Source organism: Ips typographus, linkage group LG10, assembly GCF_016097725.1.
Source record: "Ips typographus isolate SLU linkage group LG10, UJ_Ityp_2.0, whole genome shotgun sequence".
Taxonomy (NCBI): Eukaryota; Metazoa; Arthropoda; class Insecta; order Coleoptera; family Curculionidae; genus Ips; species Ips typographus.
Window position 1 is genome coordinate 6307751 of NC_138431.1, and position 21032 is coordinate 6328782.

Sequence of the window (21032 nt, forward strand, 5' to 3'; positions counted from 1 at the left end):
GGGATTTTAGCCCGTTCTTGACCATAATTCACACTCTCTCCTGTAATTTTTCAGGTGCAAGAAGTTAACGCCAAGTTTAATTTACGACCAGTGTACTTAAAGCAGTTTGAACGTTTGTTTAACGCATTCGGTGTTAAAGATGTGTTAACTAAAAATTTGTACAGTGCTGCCGATGACAAACTTTTGTAGGAGAATACAATAATATGTTTTCCCTGAGGCGTGCTTTTGCTCCAGGAATTCCATGGAGATTTCGTGTACGTATAAATAGAAAATGTACGGTTCGATTTCCCCGATCGGGCATTCGAACCAGACGGTAGGTTAATGGCACTAAACGTCAACAATGTTGTATTTTTAAGTTCAAGTGCTCGTGTCCGGCTGATTCATGTTGCATTCAGTTGATTCAAGGCTTTTCTATCAAAATTTCCAGTTTTATCATTTTCTAGAAAATGGTGCAATTAAATGTACATTAAAAAAACATTCATATAATCAGTAGAAATATCCAAATATGCAATAGCATTTCATCAACTTTGTTCAGACTATGATTTGTTTCAACTGTATTGTCACAGTCTAAAACACACTTAATTTAAACCCGGTTAGTATGACGGTGCAAATGGGTGCTAGTACACACAGTGTTCATTGATTTCGGAACGTACTTTTTATTGTATTCAAGAAGAATGACATTGCGATGTAAACCTAACCTAATTTTTGTACTTTTACATCATATGCAATTTTGACATTTTGTCCCTTATGACTGGTTGACAACTAGTAACATGAACTCTACTTTGCACTTGTAGGAAATATTTGAATTCAAATCATATTCCAAGTTCTTTACGAGTTTTCCCAGAGCTGGAATGACAAAAAGGGCAAAAATATAATAAAATATTTCAGGTACCAAATGGGTCACAGAGTTGGTTTTTTTGTCAGTTTTATACGTCAATGGATAGCCAATCAAAGGAGCTTTTTACAGTGTTGCAAGCTCAAAAAATGAATTATCAACTTCACCTGACGTGTATTTTGCAACTTTTAAACTTAATTTAGCAATTTTCCACAGTTGAAACCGCGTTTTTAAGATCACATGACCTCATGATGAACCTCAACCTCAAAAATGGGATATCAAAGTCACGTGACTGTTTTTGACAATGTCAACTGGCCCTTACAGTGTTGCAAGCTCAAAAATTGAATTATCAAAGTCACGTGACGTGTATTTTGCAATTTAAGTTTGTACAACTGTCTAAATTTAATTTATCAATTTTCCAAAATTTAAACCGCGTTTCGAAGGTCACGTGACTGTTTTTGACAAATGTCAACTGACCTTTACAGTGTTGCAAGCTTAAAAATTGAATTATCAAAGTTACGTGACGTGTATTTTGCAATTTAAGTTTGTACAACTGTCTAAATTTAATTCATCAATTTTCCAAAATTTAAACCGCGTTTCGAAGGTCACGTGACTGTTTTTGACAAATGTCAACTGGCCTTTACAGTGTTGCAAGCTTAAAAATTGAATTATCAAAGTCACGTGACGTGTATTTTGCAATTTGAGTTTGTACAACTGTCTAAATTTAATTTATCAATTTTCCAAAATTTAAACCGTGTTTTGAAGGTCACGTGACTGTTTTTGACAAATGTCAACTGGCCTTTACAGTGTTGCAAGCTTAAAAATTGAATTATCAAAGTCACGTGACATCTATTTTGAAATGTAAGTTTTTACAACTGTCTAAATGTAATTTAGCAATTTTTCAAAGTTTAAATGGCGTTTTTAAGGTCACGTGACTGTTTTTGATAATGTCAACTGGCCCTTACAATGTTGCAAGCTTAAAAATTGAATTATCAACGTCACGTGACGTATATTTTGCAATTTAAGTTTGTACAACTGTCTAAATTTAATTTATTAATTCTCCAAAGGTTAAACTGCGTGTTTAAGGTCACGTGACTGTTTTTGACACTGTCAAATGGCCTTACAGACTTACAGCTTTTTAAAAGTATCTTAGCTGGGGTTGATAGGTTGTACGGTTTGACCGCTAGAGGGCGTCAAATTTAACCAATTTTTTCAATACTTTTTTGGTGCATCCTTTTGTTCCATCCCGAATAACTCGGTTATTTGTACCGTTTTTAGTAGAGTTTTATACGTCAATGGATAGCCAATGAAATGAGCTTTCTAAAAATATCCCAACTTAGGTTAATAGGTTGGCGGGCTTGACCGCTAGAGGGCGTCAAATTTAACCAATTTTCTCCTTTTTGGTGCATCCTTTTGTTCTATCCCGAATAACTTGGTTATTTGCATCATTTTTAGTAGAGTTTTATACGTCAATGGATAGCCAATAAAATTTCCTTTCTAAGTAATTCTTAGTAATGTTGCTAATTACCACGTAATGCCATATCTTCTGTTGGTTAACTCTATACTTTAGAGTGGTCAAAAAAAAAAAACATAAATCACTTTCAAATGTTTTTTTTTAATAAAAACTTCATTAAAAGATTCCAAATCTGTGATCGTTATCGCAAGAACATATTTTAAAATAATTAAATTCTTCAATTTCTGACACCCTTAGAGATGTAATCACTATGATTATCGTCCCTCATTATTATGACAGTCACAAAAAGGAATTTGTTCATTAAAAAAAAAAACTTAAAGTGTACGCACTGAAGTCAATATAATGACCGTAAACTCAGCTACAAATTCAGCTTTTATCAAAGCGAAATCGGCCTGAAAAGCTAACAAAGCAACTGGCATACTAAACCGAAACGGTAACTGCATTTTCATCAATCACCAGGCTTTGTGCGAACTGGGTTCCTGTCTAAACATCGAAAATGTTGGTTTTTGGGGGGAACGTGTGCCGAATTTCAGGTCAAGAATCTTGCCTTTATTACATTTTAAAAGTTACGCAAACAACGCTTTACTTTTGAATAAATTAGACCAGTTTATCGATTGTTTTGCTGGACATTTCGAACTGAAAACAATCCGTAATCGCTGGCAGATTTCCGGATCACATATTTTACTACTTTGTTTCGATTCCAGTTTATTTTTGGACATTTTTCCCCTTTAATCGTTTGCTCTCAGACAATGTAAACATTCCTCCAGCCAGCACTTATTTTACAATTATTTTTTTTTATTCCTTTTAAGTGCTAGTTCGAACAAAAAATTAATTAACTGGGCACTTTGCCTATCTCACTTTTTATTTTAATTGACATTTACAGGCCTGGAAACTGTCACTGTACAGCCTGCTTTACATTAGAACATTTATATGTAAAGCAAAAGTAAATAGCAGACAATTTTCACAATTTATACACTTTCCTTCAAACGCCCATCTCTAACAAACTCCTCTTTAGCACCACATCCCTAGTGGTTGCCGTTAATTTTGACAGTAATGACAAGCACGCGACATAAACAAATTACGCGTGCTTGTCATTACTGTCAAGATGAACGACAACCACTAGGGATGTGGTGCCAAAGAGGAGTTTGTTAGAGATGGGCGTTTAACGGAAAGTGAATGAAAAAAAAAACTAATTGTGACAGTTATCTGGTCCGTTTATTTTAGCATTTTTTGTCTATTTTTTAATGTTTTCTAACAGTGAAAAACTCATTTGATGCAGAGGACTGGTCTGGTGGGTTTTTCCATGGAATTAGTTTTCAAAGTTACTTTCTGTGATGCCGTAAGTAATTTTAATCACAATTTTTATGTTAAAAATTAAAGAGAGAAATAAGAAAATAGGTTATAATCACTGGAATAACGCACTTTAGACAGTTTTAGAAATTTTGCGATATTTTAAGGAATATATTGCAATAGACAATAACGTTTAAACTCGATTTTTAAGGTCACGTGACTGTTTTTGACAAGTAGTGTCAACAGGACTTTACAGTGTTGCAAACTCAAAAATTGAACTATTAAAGTTACGTGACGTGTATTTTGTAATTTAAGTTTCTAGAACAGTTTAAATTTCATTTAACAATTTTTCAAAATTTAAACTGAGTTTTGAACGTCAAGTGACTGTTTTTGACAATGCCAACTGGCCTTTACAGTGTTGCAAGCTCAAAAATTGAACTATCAAAGTCACGTGACGTGTATTTGGCAATTTAAATTTTTACAACTGTCTAAATTTGATTTATCAATTTTCCAAAGTTTTGAAAATCACGTGACTGTTTTTGATAAAATCTGTTTAGTACACAAATTACTATAGGTCTGTTTGCACAGAGAATTTCCAATTAGTAATCAGAGAAATCGATACATTCTATTGGTCACAAGTTTGAAAACCAATCAAATTCTGAATTGGAAACCAGTCAGGAATTGCCTCTGCAAACAGAACTTACAATAGTTGACGTGTTTGACAGATGATGATTGATGTCAAGCGTCATCTGTCACACTGCTGTATTGAGTATTTAATTTGTTAAACTGTCACATTTCTAGAAATTGCCCAATCACAAACTACGCACCGGTGCTGCGATTAGGTTACGAAATGAAACTTTGGACGTCACTGCAATCTTACCGTTGACAGACTGTATATATTTCGAAATCTGCATGGGAACCATACTAATAATGTCCAATAAATGCTAATCTAATTGCTTCTTTGATGGAATGTCTTCTACATTTATAAGCTTGAACCCAAACATACTGATTTAGATAAAGAGCAGGTTCAACAATAAAGAACCTCGTTCCTTGTAGCCATCATGAATAATTACATTTTTATCAGCCAAAGACGATAATAGATGATATTTTAATAAAGCTTATTAATTAGATAAACATGGGGGCATTGAAATTGATTTCAATTTTGGGGAATGCATTCCTAGGATTCGCGCTACTCTAAAAGCGGCACAGTGGGTCATAATAAAGCACTTACGGCCCTATTTGGAAATTTACGTCCCGCTGTGATACAAGACTCTCGGTTGGTTGGGAGCGGCTCAATTCGATGAAGTAATAAATGATTCCACTTGATAAACGATTGTCTTGGCTCGATTTAAGCCGTGTTAAGTCTGTAGCTTTTGTCCGGATTGATTTTCGACCTGTGAAACTTTTCAAAGCCTAATTTGATTACTCTTGAAGTTGTACTGTCAAAGAAAAGTGCAATTCTTTTAGAACTTTGTTGATTAGGTCTATTTTTGCTTAGAACGAATCCCAAATGCAATGGTAATGCTCCTTTAATTGTCGTCTTGTTGCAAGCCAATCTCAACCTTACTCTCGATTATTAACAACTGCTTTTCATTGTCATGTCAAACTTTGACTACACTTTTATCCCTGACTGTACTAAATTTTGTAGTGTTTTTTTATGTCATTAGATAGGAAATTTAATGAGGATTCCGAAAAATGTGCTTAAAACAGTCATTTTGTCACTCCAAGTGGGTTTTATAGACGATTTTGTCTCTGACTGTTCTTTCAAATTGTATTTCTGACAGTTCAAACTTTGACCCCACTTTTATCCCTGACTGTACTAAATTTTGTAGTGTTTTTTTATGTCATTAGATAGGAAATTTAATGAGGATTCCAAAAATGTGCTTAAAACAGTCATTTTGTCACTCCAAGTGGGTTTTACAGGCGATTTTGTCTCTGACTGTCCTTTAAAATTGTGTTTCTGACGGTTCAAACTTTGACCCCACTTTTATCCCTGACTGTACTAAATTTTGTAGTGTTTTTTATTGTCATTAGATAGGAAATTTAATGAAGATTCCAAAAATGTTCTTAAAACAGTCATTTTGTCACTCCAAGTGGGTTTTACAGACAATTTTCTCCTTGACTGTCCTTTCAAATTGTGTTTCTGACGGTTCGAACTTTGACACCATTTTTCTCCCTGACTGTACTAAATTTTGTAGTGTTTTTTTATGTCATTAGATAGGAAATTTAATGAGGATTCCAAAAATGTGCTTAAAACAGTCATTTTGTCACTCCAAGTGGGTTTTACAGGCGATTTTGTCTCTGACTGTCCTTTCAAATTGTATTTCTGACAGTTCAAACTTTAACCCCACTTTTATCCCTGACTGTACTAAATTTTGTAGTGTTTTTTTATGCCATTAGATAGGAAATTTAATGAGGATTCCAAAAATGTGCTTAAAACAGTCATTTTCTCACTCCAAGTAGGTTTTACAGACGATTTTGTAGCTGACTGTCTTTTCAAATTGTATTTCTGACAGTTCAAACTTTGACCCAGCTTTTCTTCCTGACTGTACTAAATTTTGTAGTGTTTTTTATGTCATTAGATAGGAAATTTAATGAAGATTCCAAAAATGTACTTAAAACAGTCATTTTGTCATTCCAAGTGGGTTTTACAGGCGATTTTGTCTCTGACTGTCCTTTCAAATTGTATTTCTGACAGTTCAAACTTTGACCCCACTTTTATCCCTGACTGTACTAAATTTTGTAGTGTTTTTTTATGTCATTAGATAGGAAATTTAATGAGGATTCCAAAAATGTGCTTAAAACAGTCATTTTCTCACTCCAAGTAGGTTTTACAGACGATTTTGTAGCTGACTGTCTTTTCAAATTGTATTTCTGACAGTTCAAACTTTGACCCAGCTTTTCTTCCTGACTGTACTAAATTTTGTAGTGTTTTTTATGTCATTAGATAGGAAATTTAATGAAGATTCCAAAAATGTACTTAAAACAGTCATTTTGTCATTCCAAGTGGGTTTTACAGGCGATTTTGTCTCTGACTGTCCTTTCAAATTGTATTTCTGACAGTTCAAACTTTAACCCCACTTTTATCCCTGACTGTACTAAATTTTGTAGTGTTTTTTTATGTCATTAGATAGGAAATTTAATGAAGATTCCAAAAATGTACTTAAAACAGTCATTTTGTCACTCCAAGTAGGTTTTACAGACGATTTTGTAGCTGACTGTCCTTTCAAATTGTGTTTCTGACGGTTCAAACTTTGACACCACTTTTCTCCTTGACTGTACTAAATTTTGTAGTGTTTTTTATGTCATTAGATAGGAAATTTAATGAAGATTCCAAAAATGTGCTTAAAACAGTCATTTTCTCACTCCAAGTGGGTTTTATAGACGATTTTGTCTCTGACTTTTCTTCTTTCAAATTGTGTTTTTGGCAGTTTGGGCGATCACTCACCTGTCAAGAGTCATGCTGCCGCCCTTTGCCACCCCTCGGGAGTTACGTATCCTTGTCATGCGCACTCACTCGCACTCATTCCGATCCCGATAAGCACGTGACGTTGCTTTTACACGACCACCGATCATAGGTTCCCGGACTGAGCGCGAGACAGAACTGATTTCATTGCGGGGCTCACAGACTGCACTCGGAAGTCTTCGGTAACAAAAGAGCCTCTCCTTCGGGAGGGGATTTTTCATTTAAACCACTTTTTGACGATTTTTTCCTCCATTGTCACGCTGACGAAGAATAACTCTCCAACCGCCCCCTCGTGGAGTTCAAACGGTGGCTAGACAGGGATTATCGATCCACTCTATTCCTGACAAAGACATTCTAATGTCCCCTAACTACAACAGACAAGTCATTTATCAAATAATCACGTTAATGTTAAACTCAATTTTGTTTCAATATTATTCGGAGTTTAGAATGTAACACACTAATCAAATTTGACGGAATATGTAGTAATGTAGAACTGATATTCCCTTTTTTTTACATATTTTCTACATTAAATATATTCTAAGGCAAAAAACATTTAAAGCAACCTGGACTAACTAAAAAACCCTCAAAGAACTTTGTAAAAGCCTCTAAAACTTGGCAAAACATTCTAAAACGTTCTAGAACATTTGAGAGTCTTCAGGAGGCTTGTAGTACCTTCCGGAGCACTCTAAAACAACCCAGAACATTTTAGAGCATTGAATTTGAAAAAGACTAAAAATTTTGCTGTCCCATTATTTTTGACGAGCAGTTTACTTCCCAAATGTGAATAAACAATTTACAGTAAACTTTGTTGAGTACGTAGTCGTGATGGTCGGTTTAATCAAGCTTCGGGTAAGCTTAACAGATGCTGTTAAGCGTGGACGTCAGTCAACTGGCGCAGATTATATAGGGATGGCGGAATTAATTGGCCTTTATCAATTTTCCACAGTGGAGATTGCTATAGACAATTTATGGGGCTGATTAGTCTGTGGTCGTGTCCTGTCATAGTTGGGACTAAAGTTTAACTAGTTTTTCTTACCGGGAAAATTGGCAAAATCATACAACCTAGAAAAAATAAATTGCACAATATTTATTTATGATATTACAATCCTTGGACGCTGAAACTATAATTTTCCAGGTTTGACATTTACAGCGTTTGGTTAAGCAGACTGATAAAGCTGAAAACACTTTTAATCACCTGTAACAAAGTAATATTAATAATAACAACCAATTGAAGTTCTAGTAAGTAATTACAGCAAAAAAGAACTCATAATTGAGTGCTCCTATTGGAACAGCATCAAAAGTGACTTGTTTCTGAGATCTTAACAATACAAAAGGTATGGTTTTCTCGATTGGCCTACTATATCGTTGCCAGTCACTAAAGTAGAAGGAATTTCCTATTATAGCAGCCTGAAAGTGAATTGTTCATTACTCTTGCCAGAAACCTAAAAAGAGCTTAACCTGTTCTTCCAGTTGTTGTCCGGTGTGGCACAAGAACCACAGATTACCCAAATAGATGAAAATGTAGGCAATACATTTTACGTCACCCTAACAATTGAACTGAATCAAAAAAATAGTCAAACAAAAGGTAGAAAAGTAAAAAACGCCCCAGCCCTATTTATATGCAATTGATATGGCCCAGCTCTATTTACGCACGTAGAAAAACAAGACAGGCAACCCCACATACACCAAAGTGTAAGTAGGGTTGCGGGTACCGTAGGATTCACATGTTTAGGCAAATACAGATAATCAAAGTTTAGTTAGATTTAGAGCATTGATCAAAAAAGGCTGATTGAACATTTTTCTAGAATGTCCTAAAATCTACCAGATATTTGTAGAAGTTTTTAGAACTTGGCAGAACGTTCTGAAACCCTCTAAAACGTTCTAGAACTCGCGTAATCCATCCTAGAACGGCTTAGAACGTTCTGAAACATTTGAAAGTTTTCTTAAACGTCCTAAAGACTTCTCGCATCTTTTGTAGCATTACAAAACCTTTCGGTTCTTTGTAGAACTTTCCAGAACCCTCTGAAACGTTAAAAAAAACATTTAAGAGTCTTCAGGAGGATTGTAGCACTTTCCAGAGCACTCTAAAACAACCCAGAATATTCTACAGCTTTCTGCAAACCTTCCAAAACCACGTGGATTTTTGTAAAAGCCTCTAGAACTTAGCAGAACATTCTAAACTCCTCTGAAACGTTCTACAACAGTTGAGAGTCTTCAGGAGGTCAAAAAAGCAATTTTTGACCAATCACTGAGCTGCGATTAACTGAAATACTGACAAAAGCAACTTACAGCAATAAAATGGTAAGACCAAAAAGCAATCACTACAGCAATGGTAAGGGTAACATGTCCAAAAGTACCACGACACACCAGATTAAACGTGTAACTCACATCCAGAATATGATTGTGGTAAGTAATGATTGCATTGAAATCCTTTGTCTGTTCTGCAGAGTTTTGGGGTACAGCCTCGATTAACTGGGAAATGTGTCTCACTTTAGCTACTATATACTGCAGTACCTGGTACTGCAGGCCTGCTATAAAAATGTACGGTATGGTGGCCAAAGATATCACCAGCTGGACACCAAGAAAGAAACGTTTTGCTAACAGGGTGGCCTCGAAATTTGGTGGCCACCAAACTGGCAGTAGCAAACCGCAGATGTAATCCTTGTTTTCACCCTGTAAGTTTGCTCTAAGTTTCTTGATCAACCCTGTTAAATTTACCAACTTTTAAACAGTTCTTCTCTAACAACAAAGCCATCACCACAAGGAAAGTCATGAAAGCAGTCAGAAAGTAGACGCAAAGCTTGGCAACTTTGTCACTTTTCTGTTTCAGCACCAGGTGTTCTCCGGGTGGTCCACAAATGGAAAAATCCGTTACACTAAGAAACAGTTTAGACCAAGTGTGTTGTTTTAGGGCAAATAGTAAGTTAATCAAATTTGCTACTGTAAGGCCTATGGCAAATGGTATAGCAGCACTGGCAGCAAAGTAGTCACCATCTGAAACCAACCCATGTAATTCCCATCAGGAAATTTGGTAAAACTACCATGCAAGCGGGTTATAATCAAAACTAGCAAATTCAATAATCCTAACAGCCATATTGTGGTCCATGCAACCAGTCCCTTAGGGAATTTTTTACTTTCAGGTTGGTAGTACCCGAAATACTGTAATATTGCTAAAGTCGTGTAGAATGGTAGGGTTTTCTCCACTGAATATAACTCCATTTCAAGTTAACTAACTCAAACAGCAGAATTGTTAAGGCTTTATATGCTCTTAATACATGATTAATTATTTACGTCAAGTGTCAAACATACTGCCAGTAATTCATGTTATTTTCAGGTTTTATACAGTTATTACCTACATAATTGTTCTTTGTTGTTCTTTCCAACTCAACAACAACTACAAACTCGATGAATATTTTAAATGATTTTTCTTTTAAATTGATTTTGCCTAAATTAGACCACTTGTGGAATAAGTGTACATACTGGGTGGTGTTTCAATTAAATTTCATTAATTTATGACAGTCTGAACTGCACTGTTCCTAGTTTGTGATTGTCCAAAAAAAAATTTCAGGGTGCTGTCTTTTCTCCCTGACTGTACCAAATTTTGTACAGTTTTATCAGGTTATTGAATAGGAAATTTAATGAGGATTCCAAAAATGTGCTTAAAACTGTCATTTTCCTACTCCAAGAGGGTTTTACAGGTGATTTTGTCCCTGTCTGTTCTTTCAAACTGTGTTTCTGGCAGTTCAAACTTTCACACTGCTTTTTTACCTGACTGTACCAAATTTTGTAGTGTTTTTTCCGGTTATTGAATAGGAAATTTAATGAGGATTCCAAAAATGTGCTTAAAACTGTCATTTTCCTACTCCAAGAGGGTTTAAAGTTGATTTTGTCCCTGTCTGTCCTTTCAAACTGTGTTTCTGGCAGTTCAAACTTTGACACTGCTTTTTTACCTGACTGTACCAAATTTTGTAATGTTTTTTCCGGTTATTGAATAGGTAATTTAATGAGGATTCCAAAAATGTGCTTAAAACTGTCATTTTCCTACTCCAAGAGTTTACAGTTGATTTTATCAGAAGGCCAGAATGTAATAAAAATGTAAAATTGCTCTCTTATATCCACTGAATCAAACAAAAATTCTCGTTGAAATCGCTTTATTAAAACCTATAAATAACGATTATAAGTACAATAAAATTGCAGGTAAGTAAAAGGTTTATTACGCTACTACAGTGTGTTATTAAAGTTAGAATTCATTTTAGCCCAAACCGAAATATCACAGCTAACAATTACTATATGCATCGTAAAGGGGTTGCGTTTACAACCCTTTCGTTATATTTACAATTTATAAAAAAAAATAAAAATAATTTAGGAACGCAACCCCATTCCGTTGATCATAATATTAGCCAGGGCGTTCCTACGTTTACGCCACGCCCCCATCCCTTGGGCGTGGTACTGCAACTTACGGTACCACATGTGGGTTTGGTCCTCGTCTTCAGCCTGAAAATTTAACATTAGAACACCCTGTAGAGTTTTACACTCCAGTTAAACACCCTGTATACCTTAAAAATAAAAGTGTCCTTATTCAACAACTCCTGGACCTCAAAGTAGCTTTGCCAAGCTGGATCAGCTGCAATGACGCAACGATCCAGGTAGAGTGGTTCCCTCAAAAGGGAATACCTCCCGTTTTTGTCTCTCACCAGCAACAAGGCTGCTTCACGTACCCTGGAATTTTTTGGAGAGAAAACCAAACCGTTTTCTTCGGTTTTATCTCCTGGTGGCTTATTGGGAGTTACCTGAAAGAAACAGTTCTTCTGAATGATTCTACAAAGACACCAAACGTATACCTTTCCATTGACCACCAGTAAAGCATTAACGGGAGTCAGTTTGATGGTTCTCCCCTTCCTCCAATTGTTATCAGTGGGTTGGGTGAAGAGCAGTTTGCCCTCCAGAATGAACCTCGCCTCGTCGTGGTTCCACTCCAACACGTCCACAGCAATTTTCCTTAATTTGATGTTCACCAGGTCCATTTCAGCGCTGGAGCGTCGTCCATTGTTGCTTCCTACCACAAAACCAGCGTTACCACCTAAGAACCACAGGAAACATTCATACCAATTCTCCTCCACAGTTTGCTAGGTACATCCTTAGTTTCTGAGTTCATGTGATTCAAATGTAGTTCGATTTTGTGTTGGGCGTCCTTCAGTTGTTCTCGTGTCTCGTGATGGATGGGGGTGACTTTGTACAACCTGGCTAAAAGCAACGGGTACTTGGTCACCCTTTGGACTGGTACCATCAGGAATGAGTTCAAGTTCATCCTCCTTAAAAGGGTGTTCTCCATTTGTGATACTCTTAAGAATATCCTTAGCAGCTCCTTCTCTTTCTCCAAACTAGCCAGGAGTAAACTGGCGTTACCTGAGAGAGAGACACCTTATTTTAGAACTGTTAGGAGAGATTTAAGCTTACCAACCTTGTCGAACACAATAAGTTTCAAAAGCGTGAAGCATGGGAGCAGCCTCTAGGAACAGTTTACCAATATTTACAGTCAAAAGATCATCATCGCCCTGCTCTAGGGCTATTTCCACAGCATCTCGAAGACGTTCAGCCAATGCCTGGCTGTTTTCCACCAGCTCTTCGGTGTTTAAGAAAATGGCGGACAACTGCTCAGGGGTGAGCAATCCGGCCACCAGCATTGGTTGGTAGAACTCCTCGAGGATGATCTGCAGATCTCTGCTGTACTTTTCTTCCGTCTCCACGATTTCCGTGATGATTTCCTTGCGTTCGGACCGTTTTTTCACGCATTTCCTACAGAGCAGGGGCTCGTTTTCGGTTTTTCCGTCCAAAGGTGACTCGCAGTCCTCGCAGGAAACGAGAATTTCTGGTTTGGTTCGGTATTTGCTCAGACTGGATTTGCTCGTCTCTGATCCCACTCCTGAGTCGTTTCGTTCGATCTCGGCAGGTTTTTGAAAAGTTGCTTTCTCGTCTATTAATGCTCCTGAAATAGGTTCAGTTTGTTAAATTTAAAATTAAAAAAATAATGATATTGGCGCCATTTTTCTTAGCCAATGAACTAAGCTTTCCATTGACATACAAAAGTTGATTGGTTAGTGGCACGATTTGCCACTAACCAATCACATTGACCGTCAAAATTGCAATCAAACACTAACCTGATATAATCAAAGAGTTGTCTTCGCTAGAGTCGCTTACAGTGCTCATTTGAGACACTCTATTGTACGGTTCTTTGGTTTCATCGTCTTGATTTTGATTGGTTGGATAGTGGTAGGTATACCCCTCTTCCTGCACTATTCCTCGTTCTTTTGCATCCACCAGGTAGCTCAGAATATCATACTTGGACGCTCCCTCAAAGATTGACCTGAAGCATTGACTGAATTAAAGTTGCAGAAAAAGTAGGGTGAAACTCACCTAGTGGTGTATTCTTTGTCCAAATGTAAGTCGTCCAAAATGGATGCTGGAGGTGGATTGGAAGGTAAAGGAGGTGGTATTTCAATTTCTTCATAAATAGGATCGTTGTTGTTCACTTTGATACTTTCATAGTGATGATCTTCTCCTTCGGATACCTCAATGTTACCACTTTCAGCCAGTAGTTCGTAAAACTTGGTTCTGTTAGCCAATTCTTCTTCAGTCACCGAACTTCGGTTACTGTGATCGGTGTAACACTCGGAACCTTGATCCATCAACTCATACTGATCTTCGAATTTTGCATCCTCAAACTCTGCTTCAAAGTGTTTGAGCCTCAAAAATGAGTCTTCAACCGAGCTTGGAATGTTGGCTTCCTCCAAAGGTGACTCCAAAAGGGACTCAGTCTTTGCTAAGGGCGTGGTGTGTTTAGGGAACTTCAAGTCGCGTTGTCGCCTAGCCACATCTGATTTGCCACAGACGTGGGGGACTAGATTGTGACGCACTGCTTCCACTGGGTCTCGAAGAAGTTCTGTCAGGTCTGGTGAAGTCGCTGGAGGAGTCACTTCAACTGGACTTAAAGAGTCACTAGGTAAAGTGATGTAGACTCTGCTGCTGTTATTGCTGGTGCATATCTGTACTTGTGAACTTTCATCATTAACCACCACCGATGATTGGTATAAAGGGATGTTGTCGTTGATTACAGTGGAGTAGCAATCATCTCCGTTGATTAGGATTGAAGTTTTCCTCTGGGGATTGTCATATTCAATGGTTTTCTGAGTGTTTATTAGGTCCATGTATTCGGGGAATTCATTTTTTATTTTGATTTTGTGGATTGTGGGTGGTGGTTTGATTTCCACGATGGTTTTGTTATTATTATTCATTTGAGGTGATTCGGTTACGGTGACTATGTTTACTATGGGTTGTTTGTTTCCGCTGCGTTTTCTAGGTGGGGCTTCTGGTGGTGTGGGTTCTACTTCTTTAACCTCTTCAGAGGTGGGTGGTGGTGGTGGTGGTGAGGTAGGTTTAACAGGACTAACCTTTCTCGTTCTAGTTGCCACCCCATCCAACTTAGCTAAATCTTTATCCAACACTAGAATCCGTGAGTCACTACGTTTTCTAGTCCTCAAAGCCATGGTGTCGTAAAAGCTCACACTAGGATGAGCCCCATTGACACAGTCACTGTTACTACGAGTTATTTTCACTATTTTTTTCGGTTCCTCAACCACTTCTTGAACTGGAGCTGGTTCTTCTAAAGCATCTTCTTGGACTTCCACTGGTTGTTCCAAATAGTCGTCATCACCAGCGTCCACAAATTGCACTTTCTTCCTTGGAGTCAAGGGGATGGTGACCGGGACGTAGAATTTGGTGGCGGTTTTCCTGGTACTAGTTGGTGACGCTGCATCCTCAATGTCTGAATATGGTGAGGAGTCGCTGCGTTTTTTCAAAATTGATTTGAAACGACTGGATGTTAGTGTGTTGTACTGGTCGGGAGTGGAAACCTAACAAACAATTAATTATCTAAGTCACGGAGTTGATTACAGATGTCACCAGATGTTGCACAACAACTATCATGTCTGATATACTGGAATGGAGGTTTTGTTCTTTGGTTATCAAGCAATGTTGCCAGGTCTATAGTTGTCCTTTCAAACTGTGTTTCTGACAATTCAAACTTTGACACTACTTTTCTCCCTGACTGTATCAAAATTTTGTAGTGTTTTTTCACGTTGTTGGATAGGAAATTTAATGAGGAATCCAAAAATGTGCTTAAAACAGTAATTTTCTTACTCCAAGTGGGTTTTACAGGCGATTTTGTCCCTGACTGTCCTTTCAAACTGTGTTTTGGCAGTTCAACTTTTAACACAACTTTTTTCCGTGACTGTACTAAATTTTGTGATGTTTTTTCACGTTGTTGGATAGGAAATTTCATGAGGAATCCAAAAATGTGCTTAAAACAATAATTTTTTTACTCCAAGTGGGTTTTACAGGCGATTTTGTCCCTGACTGTATTTCAAACTGTGTTTTGGCAGTTCAATTTTTAACACCACTCCTCTCCCTGACTGTACTAAATTTGGTACGGTTTTTTCATGTTATTGGATAGGAAATTTAATGAGGAATCCAAAAATGTGCTTAAAACGGTCATTCTCTTACCCCAAGTGTGTTTTACAGACGATTTTGTCCCTGACTGTCCTTTCAAACTGTGTTTTGGCAGTTCAATTTTTAACACAACTTTTTTCCGTGACTGTACTAAATTTTGTCCGGTTTTTTCATGTTACTGGATAGGAAATTTAATGAGGAATCCAAAAATGTGCTTAAAACAGTAATTTTTTTACTCCAAGTGGGTTTTACAGGCGATTTTGTCCCTGACTGTATTTCAAACTGTGTTTCTGGCAGTTCAATCTTCTCTCCCTGACTGTATTAAATTTTGTACGGTTTTTTCATGTTACTGGATAGGAAATTTAATGAGGATTCCGAAAATGTGCTTAAAACAGTAATTTTCTTACTCCAAGTGTGTTTTACAGGTGATTTTGTCACTGACTGTAGTTTAAAAGACATTTTCTTACTCCAAGTGGGTCACGTGACTGTCTGGCTAAATTATTCTCTATTCATTAATGCCAAAATTTGTTATAGGTATATTTAAGATGCTTTAATTAATTTTAATTTAAAAAAATTAAATATTGTGACTTGGCAACACTGATAGGGATTGATAAACAAGAAACAACAAAACCTCACTATTTTTTGAGGTTAGGTTAGTGGTTTTTTGGTACTTACCAAAACTGGAGACTGCTTCTTAGGTTTGGTTTTTGAAATTTTCACATCTTCGTAGTCTTGTTTCTTTTTGCGTTTCTCCTCCAACTTTTCCCCAGACATCAACTCGTAGGGATTGATGCTACATTCTAGAATTGACCTTCTCCCTTGATAGGTCTGGTTGTTTGGGTGTTTTTTAGATAATTTAGCTTTGTCCCTGAAAGGGGATTGGTTAGAAGTCACTTCCGGCACTGACAGTCTCGATCTGCGCATCAGATCGTACGGATCGGAGGTGGGAAGGATTGAAGGTCTCGAAGACGACGTCACCCGTACAGTACCAGCCCTTAAAGGGGTGCTGGTGATTTGCTGGCTGGTCGGGTAACATCGTACAGTGCCAAATTTCGACTCCCCCGAGGATAACGACAACCTGGTGCCCTTGCATTTTTTACACAACGTGGGGGACTTCTTTGAAGTGTTTCGTTTGCTGCCGGTCAGGTACTCGGGGCACTGGCAGAGCACTAGAGCGGGGGCTAGGAGAAGCCCTCCGGAGGCGCGGACAGTGCCGTAGAGCCAGGGCTCCGCGTATCGCATGGAACGAGATAGGGCTCCGGTACTTCCACTGACGTCACCAGCGTGCCTAGAGCTGCTTTCACTCTGATATTAAGGTTATGTTTTAGTGCCACATTTATGCTGATTGTAGGTTTGTTTACCCTTAAACCGCAAGAAGATGGGACATCGGGAGGTGACGTAGGAAATCGATGCATGGCATGGCTAACCAAAGCTGCCATGGAGGTGCAACATTGGTTCTAACATCTCACTGAAACTTTAAAAAAAAAACATTGTTAATATTTCCTAGTCGGGTGTTTCTAGAAATCCGGATTCTAGTCATAAGTCATTAATTTGCAGTAGTTCCGCAATGTGAAACAAAACAAACATTTCACTTTCTTTACGCTTCATTATACGGTCCAAATGATGTGAAGATAAGATGAACTCTTCACTTTCGGTGCGAAAACAATTAAAAACCCTCCATACATTCCATTGTTTTGTGGCTATTGTCTATCGACCGGATCTCGAAACAATCAAACTTTGATGGTACTGTCGGTTCTTTACTTTTCAAAAAATTCTTAATCGGTACGATCTTCTTGTGACATTGGCTTTCACGACGCTGTCGTCGGCCTATCGCTGATAATCGTGAAAGCTGCTTTGTCAGTGAAGAACCTTATCAGGGGAATCGGGGTACCATTTGCTTTCTTTAGTGCGGAAGAGACTGTTAAGTCCACTTTTCCAAACGGTCATCATGCCCTTAAGGACCTACTTAAGGAGTTACAAGGCAACATAGCTCCATTATTTAAGGAGCTACAACAAAGTGTAAATAAGGAAGATTTGATGTTTTTGCACTTAAGGGGCTTCTGTTGTAACCTTTTTATTTGAAAAGTCATAAAATCCCAGCCATAGAACTATAAAACTACGTAACACTCTTAAAATTTACTTAAATTCGTAAATACCGTATCAAATGTATTTTATAGCTTCATGAGTGCAATTTTAATGTAATGTTTGGCTGATGATACTGATACTGTTTTTCTTTTATTCTTTTTTTTAAACAATTTCTATTCCCGAAGCCTGCTTTTTGCTAGAATTAAAGGCCAATGAAGAATTCTAAAGAATTGTGGTGATTATTTTACACTAAACCAAATTGAAAGCTTGTAGTAGAAAAAGTTCTGTAATCATCCACCCTTTTATTTGATCCTTATCAATTATACAAACTTTGTACTGTGTAATTTGTACTTTACAGCTTTTTTTTCTTTGTACTGTAGTCAAAAATGTACACTCTTTCTAAAAACCAACCCTTCTACTACGCCCTTGTCTTACTTAGGGCCTTTTTTTGGTACCCATCCGCACCCAAATATTCTGTAACTTTTATTTTATGTTCACTGGTACTGCGTTTACTTTCCACTTTGGCTGCTTTAGGCACTTTAGCCCATTTCGTGTTAAATCTCACCGGTTTGTTGTTCATGTTTCCCACATTGCCAAGTTTGCTGAATGGTCTGATTGTAGGGGAAACCAGGGCAGAAATTAGTGAGGACATTGGAGATCTTACAGGTTTTGTGGGGTGTATGTCGGCCTGCCTCAATTTCCTCTGGCATCACTCCAGATGGTCAAGCTTTTTTAACCGACTTTTGGATTTCAAACAATTCGGCAAACCACCTGGTTATGTCAAAGTGGTGCGACGTGGCAACTTGACCACCTTGGCCTGCATTCTGTACACCATACCAGGAATGTTGTGGTACAGCCACCTCACCCACCTGGACATACCAAGATGTGAAGTTTTGAACAGGGAATTTGGTATGAAGGAGGCTTGTGGTATGGTAAATCCCACCTGGATACCACCAGGGTATGACCGGAAAAACGGTTGGAGGTTTTGGGTTTTGTACGTCTTGCAGTGTACAGGAGTTTTCGTGTATTTACCTTCGACTTTTGTAATTTCCAATATTCCTTTGGAGGCTGTAGGGGTTATAGTTACTAGGATTGATCATTTGAAATACCATTTGAAAAGGTGTGGTAGTGATTTGGGCAGGTTGTACCATTGCGTCAAGTACCATCAGGATATTATAGAGTATAACAAACAAACTTTAACCAGTTAAATATGAAATTAACAATCAACGCAGGGTTAGTAAGGAGTTGAGCGATTTGGTTCAAGCCACCTTGGGCACCTTACTACTAACTGGAGCTGTGGTGATTGGTTCTCTGGGTAGTCAGGTGATCAAAGCATCCACCCCTAAAGCTGTCACTTTTATACTGGGTTATGTTACCACAATATTTATGGTTTGTCACGCTGGCCAGAAACTCATAAACCAGGTATACACCACTCAAATTAGAAAATTTGATCATCAGTTTGTACGTATAGAGTCTCACGTTGGCTGATCAAGTCTACTGGATGGAGTGGTATGAGCAAAAGCCAAAAATCAGAAAAGATTTGCGATTCGTCCTGGCTAGATGCCAGAAACCGTTGGGTTTGGTCGGTCCCCCATCTATGGGTTTTGCTGGTTATAGCTTGTTCTTGATTGTAAGTTTTTGTGGTCCACATTGGGTCAAAAAAATCAACAAACATGACAGTGAACTTACCATTATTGAATATGTAGTTTTGTGGTTAATTTGTGAAATTTCAGATGTTGAAAACCTCCTACTCCTATCTGACTCTACTGAACGAGGTCATGTCGTAAAATCGGTAATAACAAAACGCGGCCTTTATTCGTCAATTAGCAAATTGCAATCGATATCACGTTTTTGTATTCAGCATTGATTTGACCAGTTTAATCACTACACGCTAACGACCTGGCAGATTTTGATCCCCTCCCACGGAGTTTAAATAAAAGCTTTCATATCACATTTGGTAATTTTTGTATCATCCTAACTGACCAAGAGTAGGTCACGTGCAGTGCTGAAAAACGCAGCAGATGAGCGAAATTAACAATTAACTAGTAGCCTGTGAAAAGTGAGTAAAAACGCCCCAGCCCTATTTAAAACAATTAATAGGGCCCAGCTCTTTTTACGTACGTAGGAAGGGGAAACAGGCAACCCCACATACACCAAAGTGTAAGTAGGGTTGCGTATAGCGTAGAATTAAAATAATTTTGAATGAATGTTCTTGGTAATAACATAAGAACCATTTACCAGTTTTGCTTACCTAGTTTCAAGGATTTACAGATTTTCTTACCTTGAACAGTGTGTTAAACTAGTTCGCTGTGTGTTGTACTTTCCAGGACAAAACTAATTTGTTTAGGCTGGACTTAAATGTGTATAAAAAAGCTTTATCTATACATATCTGGATCAGGAGTGAACCTTTTTTTGATTTTTCACTCACAACTTGCATCAACTACACAAAACAATTAAAAAAAAAAAACATATTTCTTACTGCATCTGCATACCGCCATTAAAAGTGACATTTTAGGCTTTCTAGTATAGAGGGCGGTGTCTAAACCTGTGGTTTAATCAAAATATCATCCTAACTGATCAAGAGTGGGTCACGTGCAGGAGAGATCAACTGTAGGGCTGTGAAACGAACGCGAATAGATGAGCGAAAGCGAAAGCGTCAAATTTTATTAACAATTAACTCGTTGCCTCTGGGAAAACGTCCTCAATGGGCTCAAACGAAAGTGATTAGGCAGATTTCGCGTGTGTTTCACTTTTAATTTGAACCGTAAAAGGTCAATGACAATGTCAACAATGAACGCCATTGTTTTTCATCAAAACGTTACCTCAGATTATTAACAATGTGCCCGATTGCGCAATCGTGATTTCACGAATTGTTATTCGGTGTAAGTCCATTGCTTGCACACTTGTCACGTGATTTTCTGTCTGTCAACAGTGTCAAAACAGTGCTCTGGACAACTAATGACGTGAAACTATCTATATTCGAGTTATTACATATTTAAGGGCACGTTAGGCTGGGTTTTAATTTGACTGTGACATTTTGCACATAATCTATCACAATAAAATCACACTGAGGCCATTATTACTGTTATTCTGACAATTAGTCTACGTAAATAAAGTTTTAATATCACGTGACAACTGCCATATAGATCAAAATTGTCTGAGTTTACCATGGATAGCTCAAGGAATTAAAGTATGGTGAGTTTACTTATTACGTATTATTTTGACACTTACGACGTGTTTTACTAAGTAACAATCTTATTGGTTTGTCAAATATGTCAAATTCATGGGTCACTTCAGTTAGTTTTACCATTAAAAAATGACATTTTGACAAGTGACAGTCTACGTCACATTTTTATCATTAACCTAAAGTTATCTAG

At 37.5% G+C, this 21032-nt stretch overlaps 4 protein-coding genes across 12 annotated transcripts in view; 1 reads left to right on the forward strand and 3 right to left on the reverse strand.

Annotated features, from left to right (window-relative positions):
* Nucleotides 1–7207, reverse strand: part of LOC145734645 (uncharacterized) — a 130911-nt gene extending 123704 nt beyond the window's left edge. For all 7 annotated transcript variants that reach the window (XM_081988142.1, XM_081988140.1, XM_081988141.1 and 4 more), the window contains exon 1: nucleotides 7048–7207. In XM_081988142.1, coding sequence (XP_081844268.1) covers nucleotides 7048–7106 — 59 coding nt within the window. In that variant the 5' untranslated portion in view covers nucleotides 7107–7207. The remainder of the gene's footprint in view (nucleotides 1–7047) is intronic.
* A 934-nt stretch (nucleotides 7208–8141) lies between these two features.
* On the reverse strand, nucleotides 8142–10531 carry LOC145734842 (uncharacterized). The gene is made up of 6 exons (XM_081988469.1): nucleotides 10107–10531; nucleotides 9788–10059; nucleotides 9355–9738; nucleotides 8524–8610; nucleotides 8317–8472; nucleotides 8142–8260 (listed from the first exon to the last, which is right to left on the reverse strand). The coding sequence occupies exons 1-6, from the start codon at nucleotides 10282–10284 to the stop codon at nucleotides 8210–8212; spliced, it is 1128 nt and encodes a 375-aa protein (XP_081844595.1). The 5' UTR covers nucleotides 10285–10531; the 3' UTR covers nucleotides 8142–8209.
* Nucleotides 10532–11199: 668 nt separating this feature from the next.
* Nucleotides 11200–21032, reverse strand: part of RhoGEF64C (Rho guanine nucleotide exchange factor at 64C) — a 37830-nt gene continuing 27997 nt past the window's right edge. For 2 of the 3 annotated variants that reach the window (XM_081988132.1, XM_081988131.1), the window contains 9 exons: nucleotides 16932–17044; nucleotides 16246–16875; nucleotides 13480–14975; nucleotides 13224–13429; nucleotides 12527–13051; nucleotides 12172–12471; nucleotides 11907–12121; nucleotides 11622–11855; nucleotides 11200–11559 (listed from right to left, as the gene is read on the reverse strand). In XM_081988132.1, the coding sequence (XP_081844258.1) occupies nucleotides 11428–11559; nucleotides 11622–11855; nucleotides 11907–12121; nucleotides 12172–12471; nucleotides 12527–13051; nucleotides 13224–13429; nucleotides 13480–14975; nucleotides 16246–16875; nucleotides 16932–17009 (3816 nt within the window). In that variant the 5' untranslated portion in view covers nucleotides 17010–17044 and the 3' untranslated portion in view covers nucleotides 11200–11427. Of the gene's footprint in view, nucleotides 11560–11621; nucleotides 11856–11906; nucleotides 12122–12171; nucleotides 12472–12526; nucleotides 13052–13223; nucleotides 13430–13479; nucleotides 14976–16245; nucleotides 16876–16931; nucleotides 17045–21032 lie in introns of those variants that run through there. The other variant, XM_081988133.1, reaches the window with a different exon arrangement.
* Nucleotides 18042–19589, forward strand: LOC145734654 (odorant receptor Or2-like). Its single transcript, XM_081988151.1, has 5 exons — nucleotides 18042–18222; nucleotides 18277–18835; nucleotides 18888–19077; nucleotides 19127–19285; nucleotides 19389–19589. The coding sequence occupies exons 1-5, from the start codon at nucleotides 18042–18044 to the stop codon at nucleotides 19440–19442; spliced, it is 1143 nt and encodes a 380-aa protein (XP_081844277.1). The 3' UTR covers nucleotides 19443–19589.

Bases quoted from the DNA above. Each gene is read 5' to 3' on its own strand.
- LOC145734842 (XM_081988469.1), bottom strand. From the start codon at position 10,284: ATGGAGTTATATTCAGTGGAGAAAACCCTACCATTCTACACGACTTTA. The intron at 9,739-9,787 runs GTTGGTAAATTT...GCAAACTTACAG, and splicing joins TAGAGAAGAACTGTTTAAAA to GGTGAAAACAAGGATTACAT. The intron at 8,473-8,523 runs GTTAAGCTCTTT...ATTCACTTTCAG, and splicing joins GACAACAACTGGAAGAACAG to GCTGCTATAATAGGAAATTC.
- LOC145734654 (XM_081988151.1), top strand. From the start codon at position 18,042: ATGTACACTCTTTCTAAAAACCAACCCTTCTACTACGCCCTTGTCTTA. The intron at 18,836-18,887 runs GTATAACAAACA...CAATCAACGCAG, and splicing joins TACCATCAGGATATTATAGA to GGTTAGTAAGGAGTTGAGCG. The intron at 19,078-19,126 runs GTATACACCACT...TTGTACGTATAG, and splicing joins GCCAGAAACTCATAAACCAG to AGTCTCACGTTGGCTGATCA.